General features: G+C 45.9%; 1 protein-coding gene across 5 annotated transcripts in view; it reads right to left on the bottom strand.

Moving 5' to 3' along the window:
• ARMC9 (armadillo repeat containing 9) overlaps positions 1-25483 on the bottom strand; it is a gene marked incomplete at its 3' end in the record, with an annotated part of 136556 nt that overhangs the window by 21573 nt on the left and 89500 nt on the right. For all 5 annotated transcript variants that reach the window (XM_082841498.1, XM_082841494.1, XM_082841495.1 and 2 more), the window contains one exon: positions 6103-6207. In XM_082841498.1, coding sequence (XP_082697624.1) covers positions 6103-6207 — 105 coding nt within the window. The remainder of the gene's footprint in view (positions 1-6102; positions 6208-25483) is intronic.

The following is a 25483-nucleotide window of genomic DNA, read 5'->3' as shown; positions in this document are numbered from 1 at the left end:
TATAGTTCCCTGTGTTATACAGTAGGTCCTTATTGGTTATCAATCTCTCAGTTCTTAAAATTTGAATTTGACTGTGATTTATTTTTCTTAGTCTCATTCTAAGTATTCACTTTTATACCTAAACTTTGTATTCCGTTGTTTTAAAGAAGGCCTGCAAAACCCTGTAAACTGGAGGGCCCACAAAACCTGGATCTTCCCTTCTGACGGGCTGGGTGAAAGAAGGCAAGAGACGAGCCTGGGGTCTGAGAAGGCTGGATTCCCTGCTACTTGCAGATGAGCTCAAAACCAACTGACAAAGGAAAGATGAGTTACAGAGATAAATGAAAGGAAAATAGAGGGAACAGTGGTTATCTCTGGGTGGACAGAATTATTATGGTGGTTGTTTATGCTGTGCTTACTTTTGACTTTTCAGTAATAAGCATGTATTTCTTTTGCAATCAGAAAAAAGAATCCCAGAAACAAACTGAAAAAGAAAAGGATTTGGAATCTTTGGGGGTTGGGGATCCTTCCCCCTGCTTGTTTGGCTGTGTTTTCACACATAGGAATATGGACTTTTTAGTTAGTTCCAAGTGACTTTTCAATCATCAGAGTCAGGCAGAGCAGGAATAATTGGTTGAAAAGTGATTAGAAAAAAACCCCAAAGTGGAGACAAATTTGGAAAAAAAAAAAGGAAAAATTGGAAACTGAGGCCCTTCCTTCTCCGGTTTTGGTTTTCACTGCGAGTAAAACAGGGCCAGCTGCAGGCGCCCCAGCTTCTTCCCTGTCTCCGGCGGGCTGGCCCTGCCCCCTGGCCAGATGCACTCACTTCCCCTGCTGAGGCCCCGTTGACCTTGAGGTCTGCCCACGTGGCAATGTTTCCATGGCCCAGATGCTGGCTTTAGAACCACTGAGGGGTGTAATAAAGATGCAGATTCCCGGGGCCAGGTCCACACACTCAGACTGTCCGGAGGCTGGGCCAGGACCCCTGCTTTACCCAGCCCTTTAGGAGATCTCCAAACCAACTTGGCAGAAAAGGAAGTGTGGGAAGGGAGTGATTAGCATTGACACCAGGCATTCCCCCTCCAAACTGAGTCTATGCTCAAAAATTGGACCATAGAGTAATTCTGAATATTTCACACAGTTGGAGACTCTAAACTTTCAAATACGGAACAGAATTCGCTGGAAAATCAACGGTTCTCCCGGAAGGCAGCAGAGCTTAGTGGTAAAGAGCAAACAGGCTCAGATAACACCTGAGAATGCTCCTCAACGCTCTCAGCCTTAGCTGCCTCATCTATGACACGCAATACAAGCAGAATTTACCCCATCCTTTGTTGGGAGGAGATTAAATAAATGGAATCAGATGTGTGAGGCAATCAGCACAGGACTCGGCCCAGGACGTGAGCCCAGCTGATTTAAGGCACACCTATGACTGTGGTTAAAGGTAACTGAACAGTAAGTTTAAACTTCAAAATAAAAACAAGACAACTGAGATCCTATGATGAATATCTACACTCCTTTACCAGGGTACTGAAGATATTTAAAGCAGGGCACTCTTTCTAGGAAGAACTAAGCGATTATTCGGCATAATGTGGATGATTCTGAAAGATTTAGAAACAACCAAGCAAGGAGAAGTTGGCAAGTCATCAATCTTGATCTGCTGCTGATCACGGCCTGAAGAAGAAACACAGAAGGGTGCTGTTTTCACCAGAATTATGAATGAACAGATACATGTGATGTGGCCACCACCACGCTCAGGCAAGCCCAGGAAAAGTGGCTTGTTCTGCCCAAGCTTTCCCTGAGTTCCCTGTGTTCGCCAGCTTCTTCATGGCCCGGGCTCTGCAGTGCGCAGGCGCTATCTGCTTGAACTTGCGGGGGGGTGAGGATAGGCGGCGAGTGTGGCCTTGCAGGGCGCGGGGTGGCCATCAATGCCCAGCAAGCGGGGAGCCATGGGTCCAGGCATCCTGGGAAGGGCTCCCTTCCATCCCCTCGACACCCTGGCAGGCTGCCCTCACTGCACCTCCCCGCTCACGCCCTAACTAGTATTATAGTTTTAAAATCACTGGTGTGTACAATTACCACTCCTGGGATTATGGTAAGGAGGTCTGGGCTGGGACCTAGACTCTATTTTTTTATTTTCATTTTTTTTGTGGTACGTGGGCCTCTCACTGTTGCGGCCTCTCACTTTTGCGGCCTCTCCCGTTGTGGAGCACAGGAGCCAGACGCGCAGGCTCAGCGGCCATGGCTCACGGGCCCAGCCGCTCCGCGGCATGTGGGATCTTCCCAGACCGGGGCACGAACCCGTGTCCCCTGCATCGGCATGTGGACTCCCAACAACTGCGCCACCAGGGAAGCCCCTAGACTCTATTTTAACGTACCTTCGACGGCCAGCTCTGACATCACAGGACGATACCCGTCAACCCCCGACCCCCCATCCCTCATCAACAGCACACTTTTATCTGCTCTGTGTCATCTTCTGTAAACTTCTGGAAGATAACAGCTTGAGAAACTTTGCCAGCATTCTGTTGTGTGTTAGGCAAATGGCACAGGTTCGATGAAAAATTTTTGAATACAAGTTTCTAAAAGTCAACAGCTTTCCACTGATCTTGAAAAATCTACAGTCTACCTAGTACACCAGAATGGGAGGCATGAATTGTGACTTTTGGGGTGCACATTCCCTAGTGAAATGCAACGCCTTCTGTCTCTGGCAGGTTCCCTCGTTTGACACAAGCAGTCAGCAGGTATGAGTGCACAACGCCCGCGTGAACCACCAGAGCCAAAGGTGGGCAGGTGAGGTGAGCGCACAGCGCCGGCCGGCTGTCCATTTCAAATCAAGACTGGGTGGCTGAGGGCGGCTGAGGATCTAACGAACAAAGACAGCAAAACGGGCAGTGTTCCTATAACCTCAGCGATTACTGCTCAACGGTAAGTTTTCTAATAAAACTTTAAAGTGTTTCCACATGAGATCCTATGGTGACCTGGCCTAGTGGGTCGAATGGTGGCCCCCAACAGATCTGTCCATGTACGAACCCCGGGAACCTGTGAACGGGGCCTGATTTGGATACATCTTTGCAGATGTAGTTACATTAGGGATCCTAACATGAAGAGATCATCCTAGATTATCCTAAATCCAGTGAAGAGTGTCATAAGAGACAAGAGAGAAGAGGAGAGGAGGCAGAGTCTGGAGTTCCACAGCCACAAGCCAAGGAGGGTCTGGAGCTGCCAGAAGGTGCAAGACCAAGAAAGGTTCTCCCCTAGAGCCTTCAGAGGGAGTGTGGTTGTGCTGATGACTTGATTGTGGACTGCCGGCCTCCAGAATGGTGGGAGAATACATGTCTGTGGTTTTAAGCCATCCAGTTTATGGTCATTTGTTACTGCGGCCCTAGGAAGCTAATAACCTTGGTCTTCACGTCCCTATAATGAATTCTTTCTGTACTTCATTCTTACCACTCACATTGCCACCGACAAGTAACTGACACCAATGAGATAAACAAGCATGTGTAGAACTTTTCTAAATATTTCCTTCTGGTGAAAGAACAGTACCTATGCATGAAGGAGATTTAGAACTGCAGGCTATGGTAAAATGACACCATTTCTGGATGCCGTTAAGCTGGATTATTGGTTGATTTGAAAGCTCTGTCACTTTGTGCCTCACCAAACTGCAAGATTAAACTGGTAGTTCCAGCATGTTCGGTGTCTTGTTTTCGTTGTTGCTGTTAAAAATCTTTACCACATCAACATAAGATCTCACCCGCGGCATTTCACTGTGCAGAGGTGCTAAAAGCTATTTAGCGGAGGGGCTGTACTGGGGTTTCTGTCTGAACATCCTTGCTGACCCTCGCGTGCTTGTGCAGTGGTGTCTGTGGGGAAGTCCCAGCATCTCAGGGCTGAGTTCTCGACAGCATCGCCACCATCCTCCAGAGAAGCCCCACCAACTTGCCTTCTGTTTTCCTCACCACCTGCCCATGAAGCATGAGAATCTTGCTTTTAAAAATGCACGTCCAGGGCTTCGCTGGTGGCGCAGTGGTTAAGAATCCGCCTGCCAGTGCAGGAGACACGGGTTTGTGCCCTGGTCCAGGAAGATCCCACATGCCGCGGAGCAACTAAGCCCGTGCGCCACAACTACTGAGCCTGCGCTCTAGAGCCCGTGAGCCACAACTACTGAGCCTGTGTGCCACGACTACTGAAGCCTGCACGCCTAGAGCCCATGCTCCGCAACAAGAGAAGCCACCGTGGTGAGAAGCCCGCGCACCACAACGAAGAGTCGCCCCCGCTCACCACAACTAGAGAAAGCCCTCGCGCAGCAACGAAGACCCAACACAGACAAAAATAAATAAAATAAAAAATAAATAAATTGAAAAAAAAAATGCACGTCCTGTCAAATGGAGCTCAGGCCTTCCCCGACAAAGCCAGTGTTCTTCCAAAGGGAAGCAAAGGCCTAGTCAGGGCTCAAGACTTCCATCAGCAGTTTGGAACCTGGATGGCCTCACTTCCGTCCCTTCTCAAGCACCTACCTCCCCATTTGACTTAACGTAATGGAGCCTCCGCAGTCAGTTAGGTTCCTTTGATCCCTGAGCTGTTTCTAGGGACAGTGGCGGGCTATAGGCACTTGTCCATGACTGGGGGCCGGTGGTCACCCAGCCTCCTAAATCACCCCCTTTCTTTATCTCTTGCCCCATGTGGTCTATTCTCCACAAAGCAGCCAGAGTGAAAATAGAAGTTAATATAGTAAAACGTAAGTCAGACTGAGCACTGCCCTGCTCTGCGCCCTCCAACAGCTTCCCAGCTCACGCAGAGTAAACTCCAAAACCCTCGCCAACAATGTCCCCATGCCTGGGCCCTTGGCTGTCCTCCAACTTCAAGTTCTGCCAGCATATACTGACTCCAGCCTGGGGCCCCTGGAAACTCCTCGAACAATGAGGAAGACCAGGCCCAGGTGACCAGGGAGACCAGCGCCCAGGGTGAGGTGATGAGGGCCTGGACGGGGCAGTAATGGGAATGGACAGGTGCTTTCTGCTTCCACCTGCCCCTGGAAAGGCTCACGCCACCTGCACCCACCACCTTTTTCCTTCCCAAGTCACTGTCCTCGCTTCAACTGTTCAGCATCCCAGCTCCAACACTGACCTGGCCAAGCTGAGGAGATTTCAGGGTCCATGTAAGCGACCCAGTCAACCAGCAGCTTCAAAATTCCAGGGGCTCCTTTTCATACCAGCGGCCTTCACTCCTGCGCGCCAGCCATCTGTCACGGGGCTTCAGTCTGAACTGGCCTCATCCTGTGCCGTTGCTGCTCCCTTCAGACCCCTTGCCCTGCGGCGTCCCACCTGCTCACCCGTGTGTTCTCTGATCAAGGCGCCACGAGACACCTGGGCCCTCGACGCCGCGGTCCTCTCCCAGCCAGTGGGCAGCTCCCCTGGCTCCCACCCTTCCCTATCTCGCTGGTGGGTGGTAGCAAGGCGTGCCGGGAGCATCGGAGTCGGCGGGGAGTTCAGATTACGGCCCCTCACAGACGTGTGGCTCCACAGGCCTCTTGGTGTTTTGACTGACCACTCAGCCCACCCGGAAGCACCCCTGCCTCCTGGTTTCTCCTGGTTCTCCTCAAGCCTCTCTGACTGTTCACTTTCTGTCCTTCTCAGGGGCCCGTCTTCCTTCTCCTGCGCCTGACATGCTGGCTCGGCCCCTGCCCTTGGCCCCGCCCTCCGCCTCCCTCATTGGGCGACCTCACCTGCTCGGATGGCTCCGGCCATCACCTGTGTGCTGACGACTGACAAAGCTGCAGCAGTCTTCCCTTCTCACGGATGAGGCACGAGAAAACCAAGACGCTGGACGGGCAGACGATTACTACTAAGGACGGGCTGACCCTCGGATGTTACGAAGGCTCTGGAGTGTGCCTTTTAGTTATACTCTAACCGCCTTCTGTCCAGCAGCGGGTCTGTTTAGGATAGTAACTAGGGCCGCTGTGCACTTCAGGGCCGCTGGAAGCAAGCTGGCTGACACATATCTTCTAATAAACATAGTATCGTAACAGACCAAACCAAACCCTTATGTGTTACTGCAAATGCTAAGTCCATCAATGGTCCCTCTCTCCTTTCTATTTCGGGGTCCCCGCCCCCTTCACACGGTACTTACTCCCAAGTACTCCGTGGTCAGCAGCTTCTCGCCTGAGAGCTCTCCAAGCTGGGGCTGGATCAGTTCATCTTTGTCCAGATCGGCTTCCATAGTGTCATGGTCCTCCTGTTTCAAAGGAGACACGGGGTGAGTGCTCTGGACCCCTCCCTCGCTGCAAGTTCCCAGAGGGCGGCTCCCCAAGGGGGCACCTCATGAAATGGGAAGACCGTAGCCCAACAGCAGCGGCTCATGGGTTTGCATTTCAAAGGTTCTCCAGGGCCGTCTGCCCTCTGCTCACAACCTCCGTGAAGATGAAAGGGAAAATGCCAACCCACCTCTTTAGGAAGCTGGGCACCAATGAACACTTCCACGGCCACAGGTGGGAAGAGGTTCACCCAAGATGCTGTTGAAGGGTCTCTCCTAGTTACAGTTCTCAGAATGTTTTTCTCTGTGAGGTCAAGGTGCCATGTGAACAGCCAAATCAGCCAGTCTACAAATAACTACTAAGCACCTCCACGTGCGCAGGCCTTACAGAGGATACAAAACTGTATATTGTAGGCTTGCTCTTCTTCCGCAGTTTACGGTCAATAAGAAGACTCAGCAAAAAGAGAAAAACTGTTTTGCTTCTGGGAAGATGGAGTGGACATATTTTTCCCTGTTCCTCCCACTAAGTACAACCAAAAACACTGGACATTACGTACAAAATAAATATGAGACCCTGAGAGGTGGAGAGGAGGGGGCAGACTGGCTGGGTATCCTGAAACACAAGGAATAAAAGGTGGTGAGTCCCCTGGGTTTACTTTTTGCCTTAGAGATGCCCGACTTGGCGCTGAAGAAGCCAGCAACCCGGAAACGAGCATGGTGAAGACAAAAAAAGTCCCCCAAAGCCTACTCCGCCTAGCCAAAGAACCAGGAAACAGGAAGCCCAGCACGACGGAACTTTTAGACACTAACCAAACACCGGAGCAAACACTGTCATCCCACCCACAACCGCACCAGCAAGGGCGTCAGGGCGCTGAGACTTCTGCCCTTACCAGGCTGTGACGAGGCACCCCAGTAACCCCCACCGGGGTGATATCAGAGAGGGACAAGTAGGGAGGGGGAGTTTTGTCCTTGCTGGGTGGTAATGAAGCCCCCCTACCCGGAGGGGAGAGTAGAGACCAGGTGGAGAGCCTGGACTTCCACCCCCACTCTGCAGTAATGAGATGTCCCTGCCCCGCAACGAGGGACGGTGTCAGAGGAGGCCTGGTGGAGACTCAAGACGTTCACCACTGCCACGTTTCACCACGTTCCTGCGGTGTCGGGGAGGCCACGTGGGGGCCAGTAACAAGGCATTCCTACCACCTCTTCCAGTCAGGGAGGTGTTAGTGGCGGCCTAGCAGGGATGGAGAACTCTCACCCCTGTCCTGCAGCAACAAGGAGTCTCCTCCCCCGCTTCCCGGGGTGTCAACAGAGGCCAACTGCAGAACGTGGACATCTACCCACACCTACCAGTAATGAGGAGAAGCCCCTGCTCCTCTGCCACAGCAGGGGTAAAAGAGAAGGTTTAAAATAAGACAAAAGTTTCATAACATAGTATCCAAAATATCTGGGTTTAAATAAAAAATCATTCATCATACCAGGCACCAGCGTGCTCTCAAACTGAATTAAGAGACAATCAAGAGATGCCAACATCAAGATACAGAGATGCTAGAATTGTCTGAAAAAGTTTTAAAGCGACCATCATAAAATGGCTTCAGTGAGCAATCACAAACATTCTTGAAACAAATTTAAAAAACAGGAAGTCTCAAGAGCATAGAAAAGTAAACATAACGCAAACAAAAGGAAGGCAGTAAGAAAGAGAAGAGCAGATATCGATGAAAAGGAAAGCAACAGAGAAAACTGGTAAAACTAAAAGCTGATTCTTTGAAAAGATTAATGAAATTGTCAAACCTGTAGCAAGACTGACAAAGAAAAAGAAGACACAAATTACTGATATCAGGAATGAAACAGGAGCTATCACTACAGACCTGCAGACATCAAAAGGATAATAGGCCCATACCAAGTTAATCATCACACTTTCGCCACCTGTATACTTCTAAATTTCTTTTCTACTTGCCACTGTCTTCTCTTAGGCCCTTGTCACTTTTCTTTTTCACTGTTTGAAAAGATATATTAGTTCAATTTTTTTGTAACAAATAATGTACAATTAAATTATGTAATGCACGAGAGGTAACTTGGTGGGACTTCCACTGGCCAAATGGGGACAATGTGAGCATGAAAATAAATGTGGATATTAATGGATTATCAGGTAGAAATCCACAGAGGTAGAGTTCACACTTATATAAATAAAAGATTTTTAAAAAATGAAAAAAAAAAAAGGATAATAGGGATTACTATGAGCAACCGTACATAAAGTTGACAACTTAGATAAAAAACACAAAGCCTCTCAGATGACTTGAATAATCCTATAATTATTAAGAAAATTGAATTCCTAATTTAAAAATTCCCCCAAAGACTTCTCCAGGCCCACATGGTTTCACTGGAGAATTCTACCAAACTTTTTAAAAAGTTAACACCAATTCTACACAATGTTCTCCAAAAACGGAAGAGGAAGAAATAATTCCTAATTCATTTTATGAAGCTGGTATTACCCTGGTACCGAAACCAGACAATGACAGTACTTTTATAAAAAGAGTACAAATATCCATCATAAATAAAGATGCAAAAGTCCTTAACAACCAAGTTAAAGGAAAATGAAAAAACATCCTTAACAAAATATAGGCAAATAGAATAGATCAACATGCTAAAAAAAATTATATACAATGACCAAGTGGGGTTTGTTCTAGTGATGCAAGTCTGGTTCAGTATTTAAAATTTAATCATTGTAATCCACAGATTAACAGGCTTATGAAGAAAAAAAATCACATGATTATATTAATGGATGAAGAAAAAGCATGGCAAAATTCAATATCCATTCATGACCAAAAACTCAGAAGAATAGGAATGGGGGGTACTTGATAAAGAACATCTATAGAAAACCTGTATTTAACATTATACTTAATGGTGAAAGACTGGATGCCTTCCCCCTAAGACTGGGAACAAGGGAAGGATTTCTACTCTCACCATTCTTAGTGTTATGAGTTCTAGACAGAGCAAGAAGGCAAGAAAGAAAATAGGAAGCATACAGATCAGAAAGGAAGAAATAGAATTGTCTTCATTTGCAGATGACATGATTGTCTATGTAGAAAATCCTAAGGCATTGACCTCCCCAAACTCAAAGAACTAGTAAGTGGGTTCAGCAAGGTCACAGGATATAAGATGAACATACAGAAATCAATTTCTACATACTAGTCTTAAATTAAGACTCTGATTAAAAATACAATATAATTTACAATTGCTTATACACACACACAAAAAAATAAAATAAGAAATACTTAGGTGTAAATCTAACAAAACATGTATAGGACTTGTATGCTGAGAACTACAAAACACTAAAGAAAGAAATCAAAGGAGGCCTAAATAAATGGAAAGACATCAACTTGTTCTTGAATTAGAAACTCAACATAGTTAAAATGTCAATTCTCCCCAAGTTGATATACAAGTTTAATGTAATTTCTATAAAAATCCCAGCAAGATTTTTCTGTAGATGGGTACAGGACTACTCTAAAATTTATATGGAAGGGGCAAAGGAACTAGAAGAGCTAAGACAATTTTGAAAAAGAAGAATAAAATGGGAGGCACCAGTCCACCTGATTTCAAGACTTATTATTGTAGGCAAAGACTGTCGTCTGCCATTTCAGCAAACAAAGGATGCTGTGGCCATAAAGTCATCAGCCACTGCAGCCACCCCTGCTGGTGCACCCTGAGGGGAACTCAGGATGGAAAAAAACAAGGTACTGGCCCTAGATAGTTAAGATGAATATCAAAACGGTAATTTCAATGAGCTCAGGCTCTTGCATCTTCCCATACACTGAAAAGCACTAAAATCATTAACTTGAGATGTCCGTTTTTTTGTGGTTTTTTGTGATTAGTAGTAATCTTTTGATGTTCAACTACATTCTCCTCCCCAGCAAAAGCTCCTATTATATCCAGTGCCTCCCTTACCTCTTTGGAACAGTCCCTCAGAGCTGTCTGAGAGGCTGTCTCCCAGGCTACAGTCCTCAGTAAAGCCCCTGAATAAAACATAACTCTCAACTTCTAGGTTGTGCACTTTTTTCCCAGTTGACATTATATAGCTACCAGAATCAAGACTATGTGGTATTGGCAGAGGGAGAGAGATGTAGATCAACTGGACAAAACAGAGAACCTCAAACAGACCTACACAAATACGCCCAACTGATTTTTGACAAAGGTGCAAAAAGTATTTCAACAGAGGAAGGACAGTCTTTTCAACAAGTGGTGCTGCCCCAAGATTCAATAATGAAAATTTGGAATTATTGACTAGATTGCTGCAAACTGGAACAGATCTCTTGGTGTGGAAAAGTAAATTATCACTGGGGAAACTTTTAAAATCTAAAATTATCATAAAATATCTTAATACTAGAGAAGGTGAAATATTCTATACGGGAGATAGTAGAGCACATAGGCTAGAAACATGGGCTCTGATGGTCATCTGCCATTGGGCTTTGTACGGTTTCTTCCATCTACCTTTCAGTTTCCTTATCTGTAAAATCATGGTAATAACAGAATCTAACTCATAGGACACTTCTGAAAACTGTACATTAGAAAAGTGCCAGATACACTGTAAATGACTAATAAATGCCAACCATTGTTATTAAAACAAACAAACAAACAAACAAAAACAAGTGGTGCTGGAGTAACTGGATATGCATGGGAAAAAAAAAAGAACCTTACTTTAATTCTCACACCTTATATAAAAATTAACTCAGAATGGACCATGGACTTAAATGTAAAGCTATCAAATTGTTAGAAGAGGAGAAGATCTTCAGGACCCATGGCAAGGCAAAGCGTTCTTATACTTGATACCAGGAGTACAGTCCATAAAAAGGAAAATTTGATAAATCGGATTTTTATTGAAAATTTAAAAACTTTGCTGTGTGAAAGACCCTGTTAAGAGGACACAAAGAAAAGCTATAGACTGGCAGAAAACATTCGGAAACCACATACCTGACAAAGGACTAGTATCTAAATATATAAAATATAGAAAGAATACTCAAAACTCAACAGTAAAACCCCCAAACAATCCAGTTAGAAAATGGGCAAAGATATGAAGAGACATTTCACTAACGAGGACACGCGGATGACACATTAAAATGTTCAACATCACTACCCATTAGGAAAATGCAAATTAAAACCGCAGTGAGTCACTCCACACCTATCAGAATGGCTAAGTTAAAAACAGGAATAACATCAAATGCTGGTGAGGATGCAGAGAAAGCACATCACACGTACGCTGCTGGTGGGAACACAGAACTGGAGCGGCCGCTCCGGCAAACAGCACGGCAGCTTCTCAAAAAGCTAGACATGGAGCTACACGTGACCCAACAATTATGCTCTTAGGCATTTATCCCAGAGAAGTGGAAACTTACTGTCACACAAAAACCTGTACATGAATGTTCATAGCAGCTTTATTTGTGATAACCAAAAACTGGGAATGACAGATGTCCTTCCATAGGAGAATGTTAAACAAACTGTGGTCCAGCCACACCACGAACTATTTTTTTTAAAATTTATTTATTTTATTTATTTATTTTTAGCTGCGTTGGGTCTTTGTTGCTGCGCTCAGGCTTTCTCTAGTTGTGGCAAGCGGGGGCTACTCTTCCCTGCGGTGCGTGGGCTTCTCGTTGCGGTGGCTCCTCTTGTTGAGGAACACGGGCTCTAGGTGCTCGGGCTTCAGTAGTTGTGGCACACGGGCTCAGCAGTTGCGGCTTGCGGGCTCTAGAGCGCAGGCTCAGTAGTTGTGGCGCACGGGCTTAGTTGCCCCGCAGCATGTGGGATCTTCCCGGACCAGGGCTCGAACCCATGTCCCCTGCACTGGCAGGCGGATTCTTAACCACTGCGCCACCAGGGAAGCCCCACACCATGAACTATTGACACACAGGGGCCTGGATGAATCTCCAGTGAAATACACTGTGTGAAAAAAGCCAATCCTCAGTGGTTACATACTGTATCATTCCACTTATACAACGTTCTTGAAACGCTAAAACTATGGAAATGGAGAACAGGTTAGTGGTAGCCAGATTTTAAGGAGGCAATGGGAGTTGTGGCTGTAAAGGGACCCTGTGGTAATGGAAACCTTCTGGCTCTTGAATGCATCAGTGTTAACACCCTGGTTGTTATGCTGTAGCTTTGCAAGATGCTACCGGTGGGTGGAATTGGGTAAAGGGTACACAAGATTCTTCTCTATCGTTATGTCAATCTATAATTGTCTCAAAATAAAAAGTTTTCAAATACACAAAAAGAGAGGAGTTACAAACAAGATGATAGCATATATGAGCTGTCTCGGGTCTGTGTCTAATCAAACTCCAGCTGAACGACGTACATGGTGCCGGGGAAGCTGCGGTCCTCTTTCCCGCTCCCTGCTAGAGCTTCGGAGATTACACTGTCCTTTGCAGGTTAAATTATAAAGATCAAAACAAAACAGACCAGGCCGTCACCTGACTGAGGTAGAAACTAAGGAAAGAATGTGTCCGCGTGAAGGGAGCTGGCCTGCTGTGAAGTGAGATGGCAGGAAGGAGGGGCCCTGGAGGAGATGCCCGTCCAGTGCCCGTCCAGTCTCAGGGCAGAGGGGGTGCCCCAGGGCTGCACGCCTGGGTGACAAGCGTCCCTGAGATTATCTAACCAATCCTTCTCCTGATTCCTCACCCACTCAACCACATGTGACTTGCTTCCTCTAAACTTGCCAACAGGAAGAGAAAGCAAACGTCAAGTACCTGTCCTTGTTTTCAAACAAACTTCCAGCCATTTTGGGTGCCCCAGTCTTTTGTGAATTTGGTTTATCTGAGTCAGTTTCCAAGGGATGTGGAGGCCCAAATTCCCGTGAGGACTGCCTCTGGGTAGGGCCGTTCCAGGGCGCAGCCCTGTCTCCCGGGCTTTCTCCACCACCCAGCCAGTGCCACCTGCCACCACTAGACGCTGTCACCCCAGGATGGGCTTTCTTAGGGAAAGGGGATTCGACTTATTCTAGGTGGCCCCCGAAGCAGACCAGAACCAGCAGACTGAGAGGCATGTTCCAGTCCAACCCAGAGCTTTTCCTAACCCTCCGTGCTGTCTTACCCGCGGCAGGGGCTGCTGCGGAGACACTGCCTCCCTCCAGCTTACATTTGAGCACTTCATTGATGCTCTGTGACCACAGAACCATGGAGGAATCCACCTTACATTTCCACAGCACTTCACCTTAATTCTCACAGTGACTCCGTGTGGGTTCCTTTGATTACACCTACTTTGTCTGATGTGGAATCTGAGCTGGAGAGAAGGGACAGGTCCACAGTGAGAGCCTGGCCTGGAGGCAGGCGTCTGGACTTTAACCTTGGGCCAGTCCCCTTCTGCCCAGATCTTTCTGACTCAGCCACCTGGGGCCCCTCAGAGAAGCCGGTCTCTGAGGAGGCACAGGCTGGACTGACCGGGTCCTCTGAGGCCCGAGGGTCCTCAGTGCCCGGTGGAGATTGAGCTCAATGGGGCAGAGAGAGGGGAGAGGAGGGCCGCGGCACCGTTCCGGACCCCCCTGTCTTGTCCTCTCTCTTCCTGTCCCATCTAATCACCGACGGAGAATCCGCTCTTGTCCTACCTGGAACACCAGGTTCATGGTCGTCCAGCCTCTAGTCCTGACTCATTTTCCATGCAAGGGCTGCTGCCTTCTCCTGCTGCTTCACCTGGGTTGGCAGCTCTGTCGAGCGCGTGTGAACACGCCATCCTGAAATTTCACTCGGGGTTCCTTAAAGGTAATGCTATATGAGGCCCTACCTGAGGTCAGGTCTGGGACAGCCATGTAAGATTTACGCTGCTGCCTTAGCTTAGAGTTTAGCTTGCTACAATACCAGCATCTTAGTGATCAAATAGTGTGTACATTATATGATTATTTTAGGAAAATGACTGCTCTTTGTGGACAAAAGCATTGGGCTGTGTGGTCAGCGTGAGTGGCCAAGCGCTCTGGGCAGTGGGGTAGTATTTCACCTCTTTCCTAGGGAACCAAGCTTTGGAGGCTCCAGCTGGAAATGGGCACATGGATCACAGTTTCACAGAGGTATTGGTCATACACCACTTCCCTGCCAGGATGAGATATGAAACCTTAAGAAACAAAACAAATGCCCACATTCCATTTCAATGAAAAATAAAAGGTCAATGGCTAACCTTAGTCAACACTCACAAAAGTACTTCTTTACTCTCGACAACGAGTACATATGTAAGGCATTCACTTGCAAATATACAAACCAGCGAACGTATTCTCCATCATAAGTTAAAGCTTGATTTATTAACTCGTTCAAAGATAAGTTAGTAAGAGATTCACTGAAATATTATTCAAACTTTTAAAAATTTAAAGCAAGTTGAAGCTGTTTTTTATTAAAAATACTTCATAGCTGAATTCATTGGTAATTGATAACCTTCATAAAACACAGGCCAGTTTCTACATTTGGTCCCTAATATATACGACCCTGTAATAAAAGTCAACCTAAGTCACAGTGTCATATGCAAGTGTAGGGTCAGAGGAAGAACCAGGGCATCTCAGCCGATCTGCTTGCCACCTGGAGAATTTGCTTCCTCTGCTTCCACAGTTTCTCTACTGCCAACACGCAGGCAAATACTCTTGGTGCTTTCAAGAATATTACGTTGATGTAAGATGCATACATGTAAGCAAATGGATGTGAAAATCATTATTAAATTGATAGTTCCTGGTTAAGAAAGTTTGTAATGAGGCTCTGATTAGACGTGATTCTTGTCAATGCCTGAGTTTCTCCATCCGGCGAATGAGATCATTTAAAATCCTGTCCCTTTTAAAATCATGCCTTACTGATTAAGGAAATTTCTTAAGTTCTCTGATTTTGAAAAGCCATATACTGTATAGACGCAAACAAGTCACTGTCATAGTTTTTCTAAGAAACACTGATATCAGCAAAAAGGAAACGGAGGCATCGTTAGGACCCCTGAAATGTAAAGAGCAGAAGGAAAATGGGCTGCACTCGATGAGCTGGAAAGTGCAACTTAGCAAAGAGAAGCAAGAGCTTAATTCAATACTATTCAATCTGTTTCCAGCAACACTTGGGAAACTAGACGCAGAGGGAGCTTCGGGAAGGCAGAGGAAACCACTAGGTGTGGTGGGAAACGAAAGGAGAGAGGCTGTAAAACTGATGCCTGCTGATAGCAGGGCACTGGGTCCACTTCTTCAGTTGGGGCCAAGTGGGTGTAAACGACTGAGGATGTGTCAGAACTTTTTGAAATGGGCAAACCTAGGAGACATTCAGTGATAAGTTTACAGCTTCAGCCTTCTCTCTGGGAGAGAGGAGACTACTTCCACTAGTTTCCCCCAATTTAAGTGGGAAGAATTTCCCTTGCCTCACTTAAGTGTGTGTGAGCAGCTGAATGCGGCAGCACCCGGGTGCAGAACACACCGTGTAAAAACAGTGAGCAGCCGCATTGCCAGCTTTTCCGAGCTGCCTGGGAATTCCAGAGGAAACATACTTTGCAATCTACTCTGTGAAGTAAGCAGGTGATGGATAAGGAAATGCTTCAAGAATAAATGTCTCATTAGGGTGGGTTTTAAATACCATTGCTGGGAGGAATTTTACTAAAATTACTGGTCTTTATGTACTTCGGCAGAATGCATCAGATTACTGAAGGGAGAGCCCAGGGATAACTGATTACTTCAAGAAATTAAGAATGCCTCATAAAAAAGGCACTTGAGCTGAGATGAATTTAGATGTTCTAATACGAAGCTTCCCCATAGCGGCTCGGTGATCTTATGACACTACAAGATTCTTAACTGGAGGCTTTCGATACATAATACTCCAGACAAACCAGATTCTAAGCAATTGGCCTGAAAACAAAACTAAGGTTGACCACTAAATGCATTTGAAAACTCAGATTCTTACAGATATAATGCAGAGAGCAGAATGTATTCAAGTGGTTTTACATATGACAAGTGAAAGTATCGAGTGTGTTTTCCACTTGAAATAATTATAAGACTTCTACCAGCAGTTTAAATTTGAGACACCTTCTCAGAACACTGAATTGGAAATCTCACTCTTTGTAAAAATAAGGAAAAAACACTCCACATGGGAGAGAAAGGGTGGACCAAGGTGACCAGGCAGGCAGTGTAATCAACATATTTCCCCTAGCGGAATGGACCTTTTCCATTTTTGCAGATTTCTTTGAGTGTGTGCCAGGACTGCGGATGGAAACAGGTTCTGAATCCTGGAGGACTTGTCGCGATGCTGCGTTGCTCTAGACAGCAACTTCCCTACCCACAAAATGACATTCCTGGGGGTAATGACAGCTGGCTTAACAACCAGCTCAGTTCATTAACTAACCCCCGAATAGAAACTAGACAAAGCCCAACACCCTTCACTTCCCTGATTCCTCTAAGCCATTGCTTTCGCTGCTCAGTGTGCTCGCTTCAACTTCACCTGAAGTCTAAGTGAAAATAGCAAGACACATGGAGACGACGGCAGTGTTGCTCTGAGAGAAGCCGAGCGTATTAAAATATGGAACACACAGAATCAGAGGAGACTTGGAGGCTGAACAGGACTGGAAGTGAAAGACAGTAGAAAGCTTTGGTGGGACAGAGGGAGGAAGACGACATCATAGCAGTGTCCAGACACTGTGCGGGATGCAGACAGGACGACTCGGGTATCCCGCGCTGTGGTTCCTTCTGAATAAGAGTCACTGAGCGTGCTCAAGAGATGAGAGGGGCGGGCGGCGCGGCACTCCCGGGAAACAAAAGACCCCAAGGCTGGGTGGGTCCCCCCCCAGCCCGGAGTGAGGGGGGCGGCTAGCTGACAAGCCAGAAACCACCACCCCAGACCTGGAAATGCCCCTGGCACAATGAGGGTATATGCTTACACATCAGCAAGAATGTCATAAGGAAAAATTATTATTCAATAAATCACGTAAGTTCTGAAAAAATGTTTAGATGAACTTCAAAGTCCTCAAAGAATCTAGATGAAGGAGATTTGAAAAGTAAGGATTTGTCAGTGTTTCTCAAGCTCCCTACGGTGGGGAAAATGCGTTTGCGGGGATTGATTAGGAATCTGAATTTGTTTTTTTAGGAAACACCTCACAAGCACGCTGTTACCAGAAGTTTGTGCTGGGAACAACCTCCCTCCCCTCCTTTTACCCACTGAGGGCGTCCAGTGGCCCCCTTTCCCCGCTCTCCACCCCCAGCTCCATCCTGGCCACCCACCAACCTTGGCTCCAGCTCTGGCCGGGTACCACACGAGGAACCTCTACTCTAGCAGACCTTCATCTGCATCAGTCTAGTCTGCCTGGAGATCATGATGATACAGTAATGTCAAAACTGGCTAACATGCACTGCGTCTGTGCTAGCACTTTATGGGGATGATTTCATTCGATCCTCACAACCACCTGAAGAAATGGGTATTTATAGTTGCACTTTACAGATGAGAACACTGAGGCCTGGAGTGGTTAACCAACTTGCCCCAGGCCACATGGCTGGTAAGAGATGGGGCAGGACTCAGACCCAGGCAGTCTGATTACAGAACCACTTTCTCTGTATTTGGATTCAAACACTCGCTGTTTTAACATTCAGCATGTATTTGTCATTTTTAGGGTCTGTTCGGGGGTACAGAGAGGCTTCTGTGCTTGGCCCCTGTCACCTTGGACTTGGAATGAGGACACGGACAGTACACATGATCAAATGCGCCCGTGAGAGGAGACAAGAATGTGATCCAAGACCCCAGTGAGCTGCAACAATAAGATAGCAGGAGATCAAGAGAGCGTCCTAGTCTTGGCTTTAACATGTCCCCCGCTCACCCCCCAACTTTTCTGGATTAGACTCTTTCCACATAGCTCCAGAAGGAGCAAGTGTGTACTACATAGATACAAAGGAAGGAACGGAAACTATCATTTTTTTGTGTGTCCATTATGTGCCACAGATTAACTCATTGATCTCACAACAATTTGGTAGTAATTATCTTTATCTTTATAGATGAAGAAACAAAGTAAGTAATGTGAAAGAAAATACAAAAGCAGACTGGGGTCTCAACAGAGTGGGCCTTTGAATACCACCATTAGCAACTTAATTTTATTAGGTGATAGGGGGCATGGGAATGTTTTTAAGACGGAATCAAGTGAAAGTGTAAATGGATTCGGCCACCTTGAAGAGCAATTTGGCAGTATCTAATAAAGATGAGACTTTTGTACCGCAGTTAAGAGGATGAACTAGGGCAGCACGTATTGGTATCAATAAATCTCTAACACGTAATGTTGAATGGAAAAAGCTGGTAAATGATTCATAGAGTATTATGCCATTCATGTAAATTTAAAAACCATAAAACAATATTGTATATTGTTAATGGAAACATAAAGATACTATAGAAGCACAGAATGCTCATGGAATTTTATACACCAGCTTCAGGATGGTGGTTAATTCTGGGGAAGGTGGGAGAGGAGAGGGATGAACGGATAGATCCACTGCTGTCATGTTATTTTCTGGACTTTCTAGAAAGTTTAAAATGTCCCCCAATTTAAAAATGAAGAGATCATGTCCCCGCATGATTGATCCAAGCCCTGCTTTAGAAAGATGGTCTGGTGGCCACATGCAGGACAGGCTGGGAAGGGAAGAGACGGAGGCTTAAGCCAGGATGTGGAACAGAAAAGGAAATGAAGGGGTAGATGAAAGTGACTTTCAGAACGATGAACCACTGTGTCTGGAGGATGATGACAAAGTACAAGGGGGAAGGAACAGCCCCAGGTCACTGTGCTGTTGAAGGAGTAGCGGGGCCTGGACAAGCAGGCAGTTCAGGAACCTCAGTTTCTGTTAACGTCCACATTTGAGTTAGAGCCAATTACTGACTATATATCACATGTGTTAGACACTGGATAGTTGGCTCATTTAGAGAAACGGAGTCTTGTACATGGCAGAGTCAGGACCCCAACAAGGGTCCCCGAGTCTAAGATGAATGATGTTCGGCTAAGCCCAGATGCCTCTTCAGCCTAGAAACTCACGAGGTCCACAGGCTCCCTGGTCCCAGCGCCTCAAGGCTCGGTTCAAGGACAGGGATGCCAAGCCCTGACAATGACTTTCTGAATTCATTGGCAGCTGTAGTTCTCATTGTGAGGCGGTCAGTGGGCATTCTGAGTGAGCCCTTGAGGCAAGACGAGTGATAATGTCACTTTTCACTTAATACCTTCCAGCAGCTTCCCTCCTCTCTCAGAACAAGAGCTAATGTCTTTCTCAAGGCTCCAGGTGATCTGACCTTAGCTACCTTCTGTGACCCCGTATCCTATTCCCTCCCCATTTCTTGTGGCTCCCCAAATACGCTTCTACCTCAGGGCCTTGGCATTTGCTATTCCCGGTGTCCACCACGGGGCTTCCCCCTCAAGCCCTTCCTACTTTTATTGTTCTGTAAGGCACCTACCACCGTTTGACATATCACATTTCTATTTTCTTACTTGTTTAAGGTCTGCTTTTCTCCCGACAGAGTATCTGTTTCGCTTACTGCCACGCCCTGATAGCTTCTGGTAATGGAATATGAGGTCAGGCAATTCCCCTTTACACAGATCAAGCACAAAATGTGACAAATGTATTAAAAACGATCATTTCAGGACACTGGAAAATGACCAGTTGCAGGCCACAACTGCTCGCTGGGTAAGTGCTACTGCACTTGGGGCAAGAATGGTGCAATGGCTGGGGGAGTTCCTGTCTATTTCAGGCAGTGAAAACCCACAGCTTTATCAGCTGAAGGCGTGGCCTTGGTAGAGGGCAAGTAGCAGAGCAGCTAGTTGAAGGGGGATACCCGGAAGCAAGGGAGCCATAGAAGGACTGGGGTAATAAAATCTCCAAGCATCCCCGACCGACTGCTAAACTACAGACACACACAGAAAACCCCAGGGAGCTCAGAGAGATTTAAAAGCTTGGGGAAACTTGCAAATTTTCTGTGCTTTTAAATGCATTCCTCAACCTACACATAATTCAAGTGGCAGAAGATGGTCACTTGAGGTGTGTCAACATAACCTTCGCCCAAATCTCTGACTGACCGTAAAAGTATGCAGGGGAAGTAATAAGCAGAGACACCACTGGGGGAGAGAGTTCACAGTTAGAGACCAGGCAAGTTAACAGCTTACTAAACAATACTCAGGAGAACAAAACGTAATCCAGAATCATTGCAACATATTATCTGCAACGCCTAGTTTTCAAACAAAGGCATTACTAGACGTGGCCCAAGAAACAGAAAAATGTGACCTGCGCTCAGGAAATATCAAGAAGCCGAGAACTCGCTTTGAGTGGGCCCAGATGTTGGATTTAGTAGACACACACTTCAAAACAGCTATTATGAAAATGTTTAAAGAATTGAAGGAAAACGTGCTCAAAAGTTAAAGAAAAATATACTAAAAATGAGTGAAAAACAGGAAGTCTTGACAGGGAAATGGACACTATAAAAAGGAACCAGATGGGAATTCTAGAGCTGAAAAGGATTAATAACTGAAATGAAAAATTCAGTGGATGGGCTCAATAGCAGATATATATGAACTGGCAGAAGTATCAGTCAGTTGGAAGATGGATCAACACAAAGTATCTGGCATAAAGAACAGAGAGAAAAAACACTGAAGAAAATGAAGAAAGCCTCAGAGATCTGTCAGAGAAGATCAAGCGTTCTAACATATGTGTAATTGGATTTCTAGGAGGAGAGGAGAGAAGAAAGGGGCAGAATATATACTTGAATAAATAATGGCTGAACACTTCCCAAATTTGGTGGAAAACTGTAACTTACAGACCCAAGAAGCTCAGTGAATCCTAAAAAGGATGCATACAAAGAAAACTACACTCAAACACATTATAATCAAATTGCCGAGAACCAAAATTGAAAATAAAAATCTTAAGTAGCAGCAAGGGCAAAACAACTCACCACATCCAGGGAAAGGATGATAAAAGATAGAATTAATAGCAGGCTTCTCATCAGAAACAATGGAAGCCAGGAGACAGTGACATATTCAAAGTGAGAGAGAAAAACTGGTTGATCAAGAGGTCTATACCCAGTGTCACTGTCCTTCAAAAATGAAGGTGAAATAAGGACAATTCCAGGGACTCTCCCGGTGGTCCAATGGTTAAGACTCCGCACTCCCAAATCAGGGGGCCCGGGTTCCATCCCTGGTCAGGGGACTAGATCCTGCATGCCGCAACTAAGAGTCTGCACGCTGAAACGAAGATCCTGAGTGCTGCGACTAAGACCTGGTGCAGCTAAATAAATACATAAATAAATAAATATTTAAAGACAATTCCAGATTTAAAAAACGGAGAGAATTTGTTGTTAACAGACCTGAATTACTAGAAATGCTAAAGGCAGTACTTCAAACGAGAGGGAAATGGTGTCCGATGGTAACCTCACAGGATGGCATGAAGGGCACTGAAGATGATTAATACGTGGGTGGATACATAGATATACACTTTCCCCGGATTTCTTTAAAAGATTTATGACGATTTAAAGCAAAGATTTACAATACTGGGTTGATAATAAATATAGAAAATCTGCTTTTTTTTGCCCACATCATGGCATGTGGGACCTTAGTTCCCCAACCAGGAATCGAACCCATGTCCCCTGCATTGGAAGTGTGGAGTCTTAATCACTGGACCTCCAGGGAAGTTCCAGAAGATCTTTGCAACATTGGTTTAGGCCAATAGTTTTTAAGTGGAGGTGCTTTTGCTTCCTAGAGGACATTTAGCAATGTCAGCAAACATTTTCGGTTGTCACAGCTTTGGAGTGGGGTGAATAATCCTGGCACCCATGAGTAGAGGTCGGAAATGCTGTTAAACATCTCACAACACGTGGAACAGTCCCCACAACAAAGAATGATCTGGCCCCAAATGTCAACAGCGCCCAAGGCTGATAAACGGTGGGTTGGGCAAAGAGCTCTTAGGTACAACAACAGAAGCACAAACCATGAAAGAAAAAACAAAAAATTTTTGTACTTCAAAAGACGCCATTAAGAAAATGAAAAGACAAGCCACACACCAGGAGAATATATTTGCAAGTCATATATCAGAGAAAGGACTTGTATCCAGAATACATAAAGAACTCTCACAACTCAATAATAAAAAGACAAACAACCCAATTTTTAAAATGGGAAAACTATCTGAATAGATATTTCACCAAAGAAGACATGCAAATGGCTAGGGTTGAACTGTGTATCCCCAAAAGATATGTTGAAATCCTACCCCCAATGCCTCAGAATGTGACCTTAGTTGGAAATAGGGTTGTTGCAGATGTAATTAGTTAAGATGAGGTCATACCGGAGTAGGGTGGGCCCTTAGTCCAATGTGACTGGTGTCCTTACAAGAAGATGATGCGAAGACACACAGGTGAGAAGTGCACCTGCAAGCCAAGGAACGCAAAGGACCTCCAGCAACACCAGGAGCTAAGAAGAAGGCGTGGAACAGATTCTCCCCCAGAACCTGGAGAGAGTGTGGCCCTGCTGACACCCAGCTTCCAGAACTGTGACACAATACATTTCTGTTGTTTTAAGCCAGCCAGTTTGTAGTACTTTGTTACAGCAGCCCTAGGAAACGAATGCATCTAGCAAGCACATAAAAAGATGCTCAACATCATTAGTAATTAGGGGAATACAAATTAAAAACACAGCGTAATATCACTTCACACCCACTAGGATGGCTATAATTAAAACAACACACAAATAACAAACATTGGTGAGGATATGGAGAAACTGGAGCCTTTATACCTTGGCTGATGGGAATGTAAAAATGGGTACAGCTGCTTTGGAAAACATTTCGTCCATTCCTTTAAAAGTTAAACATAAATTTGTCATACAACCCAGGAATTCCACTCCTGGGTAACTACCCAAGAGAAATGAGAACATATGACCACACAAAGACTTATACACAAATGTTCACAGCAGCCTTATCTATAATAGCCAGAAAAATGAGAACAATGCAAATGTCTATCAGCCAGCGAATGGATAAACAAGTGGTCTATCCATACGACGGAATAGTATTCAGAAACAAAAAGAAATGAACTATTGCTATATCCTATATGGTTAAACCTCAAAAATATCATACTAAATGAAACCCATCATATGCAAAAGACTACATACTATGTGAAATGTCCAGAAAACGCAAATCTACAGAAACAGAAAGCAGATTACTAGTTGCTTGGGGCTTGTGGGGGAGGGGGACAGTGGACAGGGATTGACTACAAAAGGGCCTAAGGGATCTTTTTGGGGTGATGGAGATGTTCTAAAATTGAATTGTGGGGACAGTAGTGCAACTCTGTAAATTTGCTAAAAATCATTAAATTGTATGCTTAAAATAGATGAAGTTCATGGTATGTAAATTACACCTCGATAAAACTGTTTAAAAATATGAATGCCCTAGGGCTTCCCTGGTGGCGCAGTGGTTGAGAGTCCGCCTGCCAATGCAGGGGACACGGGTTCGTGCCCCGGTCCAGGAGGATCCCACATGCCGCGGGGCGGCTGGGCCCGTGAGCCATGGCCGCTGAGCGTGCGCGTCCGGAGCCTGTGCTCCGCAACGGAAGAGGCCACAACAGTGAGAGGCCCACGTACCACAAAAAAAAAAAAAAAAAAAAAAGAAAAGAATGCCCTAAATAAACACTCCAATCAAAGGCAGAGATTGTCAGACTGGATAAAAAAGCAGAAACTAGCTATATCCTGCCTACAAGAGAAGCACTTTAAATTCCAAGACACAGATAGGTTGAAAGTAAAGGAATGGAAAAAGATATACCATGTGAACAGTAAGCACAAGAGAGCTGGAATGGCTGTATTAATATCAGACAGACAGAAGACTTCCCTGGTGGTCCAGTGGGAAAGACGACGTGCTCCCAATGCAGGGGGCCCGGGTTCGATCTCTGGTTGGGGAACTAGATCCTGCATGCATGCTGCAACTAAGAAGTCCACATCCCGCAACTAAAACCCGGCGCAGCCAAAATAAAATAAATAAATAAATATTTCAAAAACCAGGGCTTCCCTGGTAGTGCAGTGGTTGAGAGTCCGCCTGCCGATGCAGGGGACACGCGTTTGTGCCCTGGTCCGGGAAGATCCCACATGTCGCGGAGCGGCTGGGCCCGTGAGCCATGGCCGCTGAGCCTGCGTGTCCGGAGCCTGTGCTCCGCAACGGGAGAGGCCCCAACAGTGAGAGGCCTGTGTACCGCAAAAAAAAAAAAAACACAACAGACAGAGAAAACATACTGGGCACGTTACTAGAGACAAAGCGGACCTTTCATAATGATTAAAGGGGTCAACACTGGGATGATATATTACAACAAGTACAAATATATATGATTCAAACAAAAGAACTCCAAAATAGATGAAGCAAAACTGACAGAACTGAAATGAAAAATAGGCAAGTCTACAATTAAAATCGGAGATTTCTATATTCCTCTCTCAGTAACTGGTAGAACAACAAGTAGACAGAGAAATCAGTAAGGACATAGACTTGTCCCTGGCATAAAACAGGTGCTTGATAAATACCTGTTAACCAGATGAATTCTCACTGTCAGTTTTTTTTTTTTTTTTTTGCGGTACGCGGGCCTCTCACTGTTGTGGCCTCTCCCGTTGCGGAGCACAGGCTCCGGACCTGCAGGCTCAGCGGCCATGGCTCACGGGCCCAGCCGCTCCGCGGCATGTGGGATCTTCCCGGTCCGGGGCACGAACCCGTGTCCCCTGCATCGGCAGGTGGACTCTCAACCACTGTGCCACCAGGGAAGCCCCTTAAAATGTTTTTTTTAAAAAATTATTTATTTATTTTTGGCTGCATTGGCTCTTCATTGCTGCGCGCGGCCTTTCTCTATTTGCCGCGAGCGGGGGCTACTCTTCGTTGCGGTGCGTGGGCTTCTTACTGTGGTGGCTTCTCTTGTTGTGGAGCACGGGCTCTAGACCCGCGGGCTTCAGTAGTTGTGGCTCGCGGGCTCTAGAGCGCAGGCTCAGTAGCTGTGGTGCACGGGCTTAGTTGCTCTGCGGCATGTGGGATCTTCCCGGACCAGGGCTCGAACATTGCAGGGCTCGTGTCTCCTGCATTGGCAGGCAGATTCTTAACCATTGCGCCACCAGGGAAGTCCTAAAATGGCTTATTCTGAGATGAATCTCACTATGGTGGACTGTTGCACAGACAGCAACTCCTCCCATGACAGCAAGCACACTCCTTCACAAGAGGCCTAGTGGCTTTGGCCTTTGCCTTCTGAGAGCCTGGCAACGACCATGTTGTGAAGAGGCCCAGCAACTTCACTGGAGGGGGAGGGCAGGCCCTGCCCAGTCAACC

The sequence above is a fragment of the Leucopleurus acutus genome (genome assembly GCF_964270905.1).
Source record: "Leucopleurus acutus genome assembly, chromosome: 6".
NCBI classification, from domain to species: Eukaryota; Metazoa; Chordata; class Mammalia; order Artiodactyla; family Delphinidae; genus Leucopleurus; species Leucopleurus acutus.
Note: the sequence above shows the minus strand (reverse complement) of the source record. Positions and strands in the feature narration are given on the sequence as shown.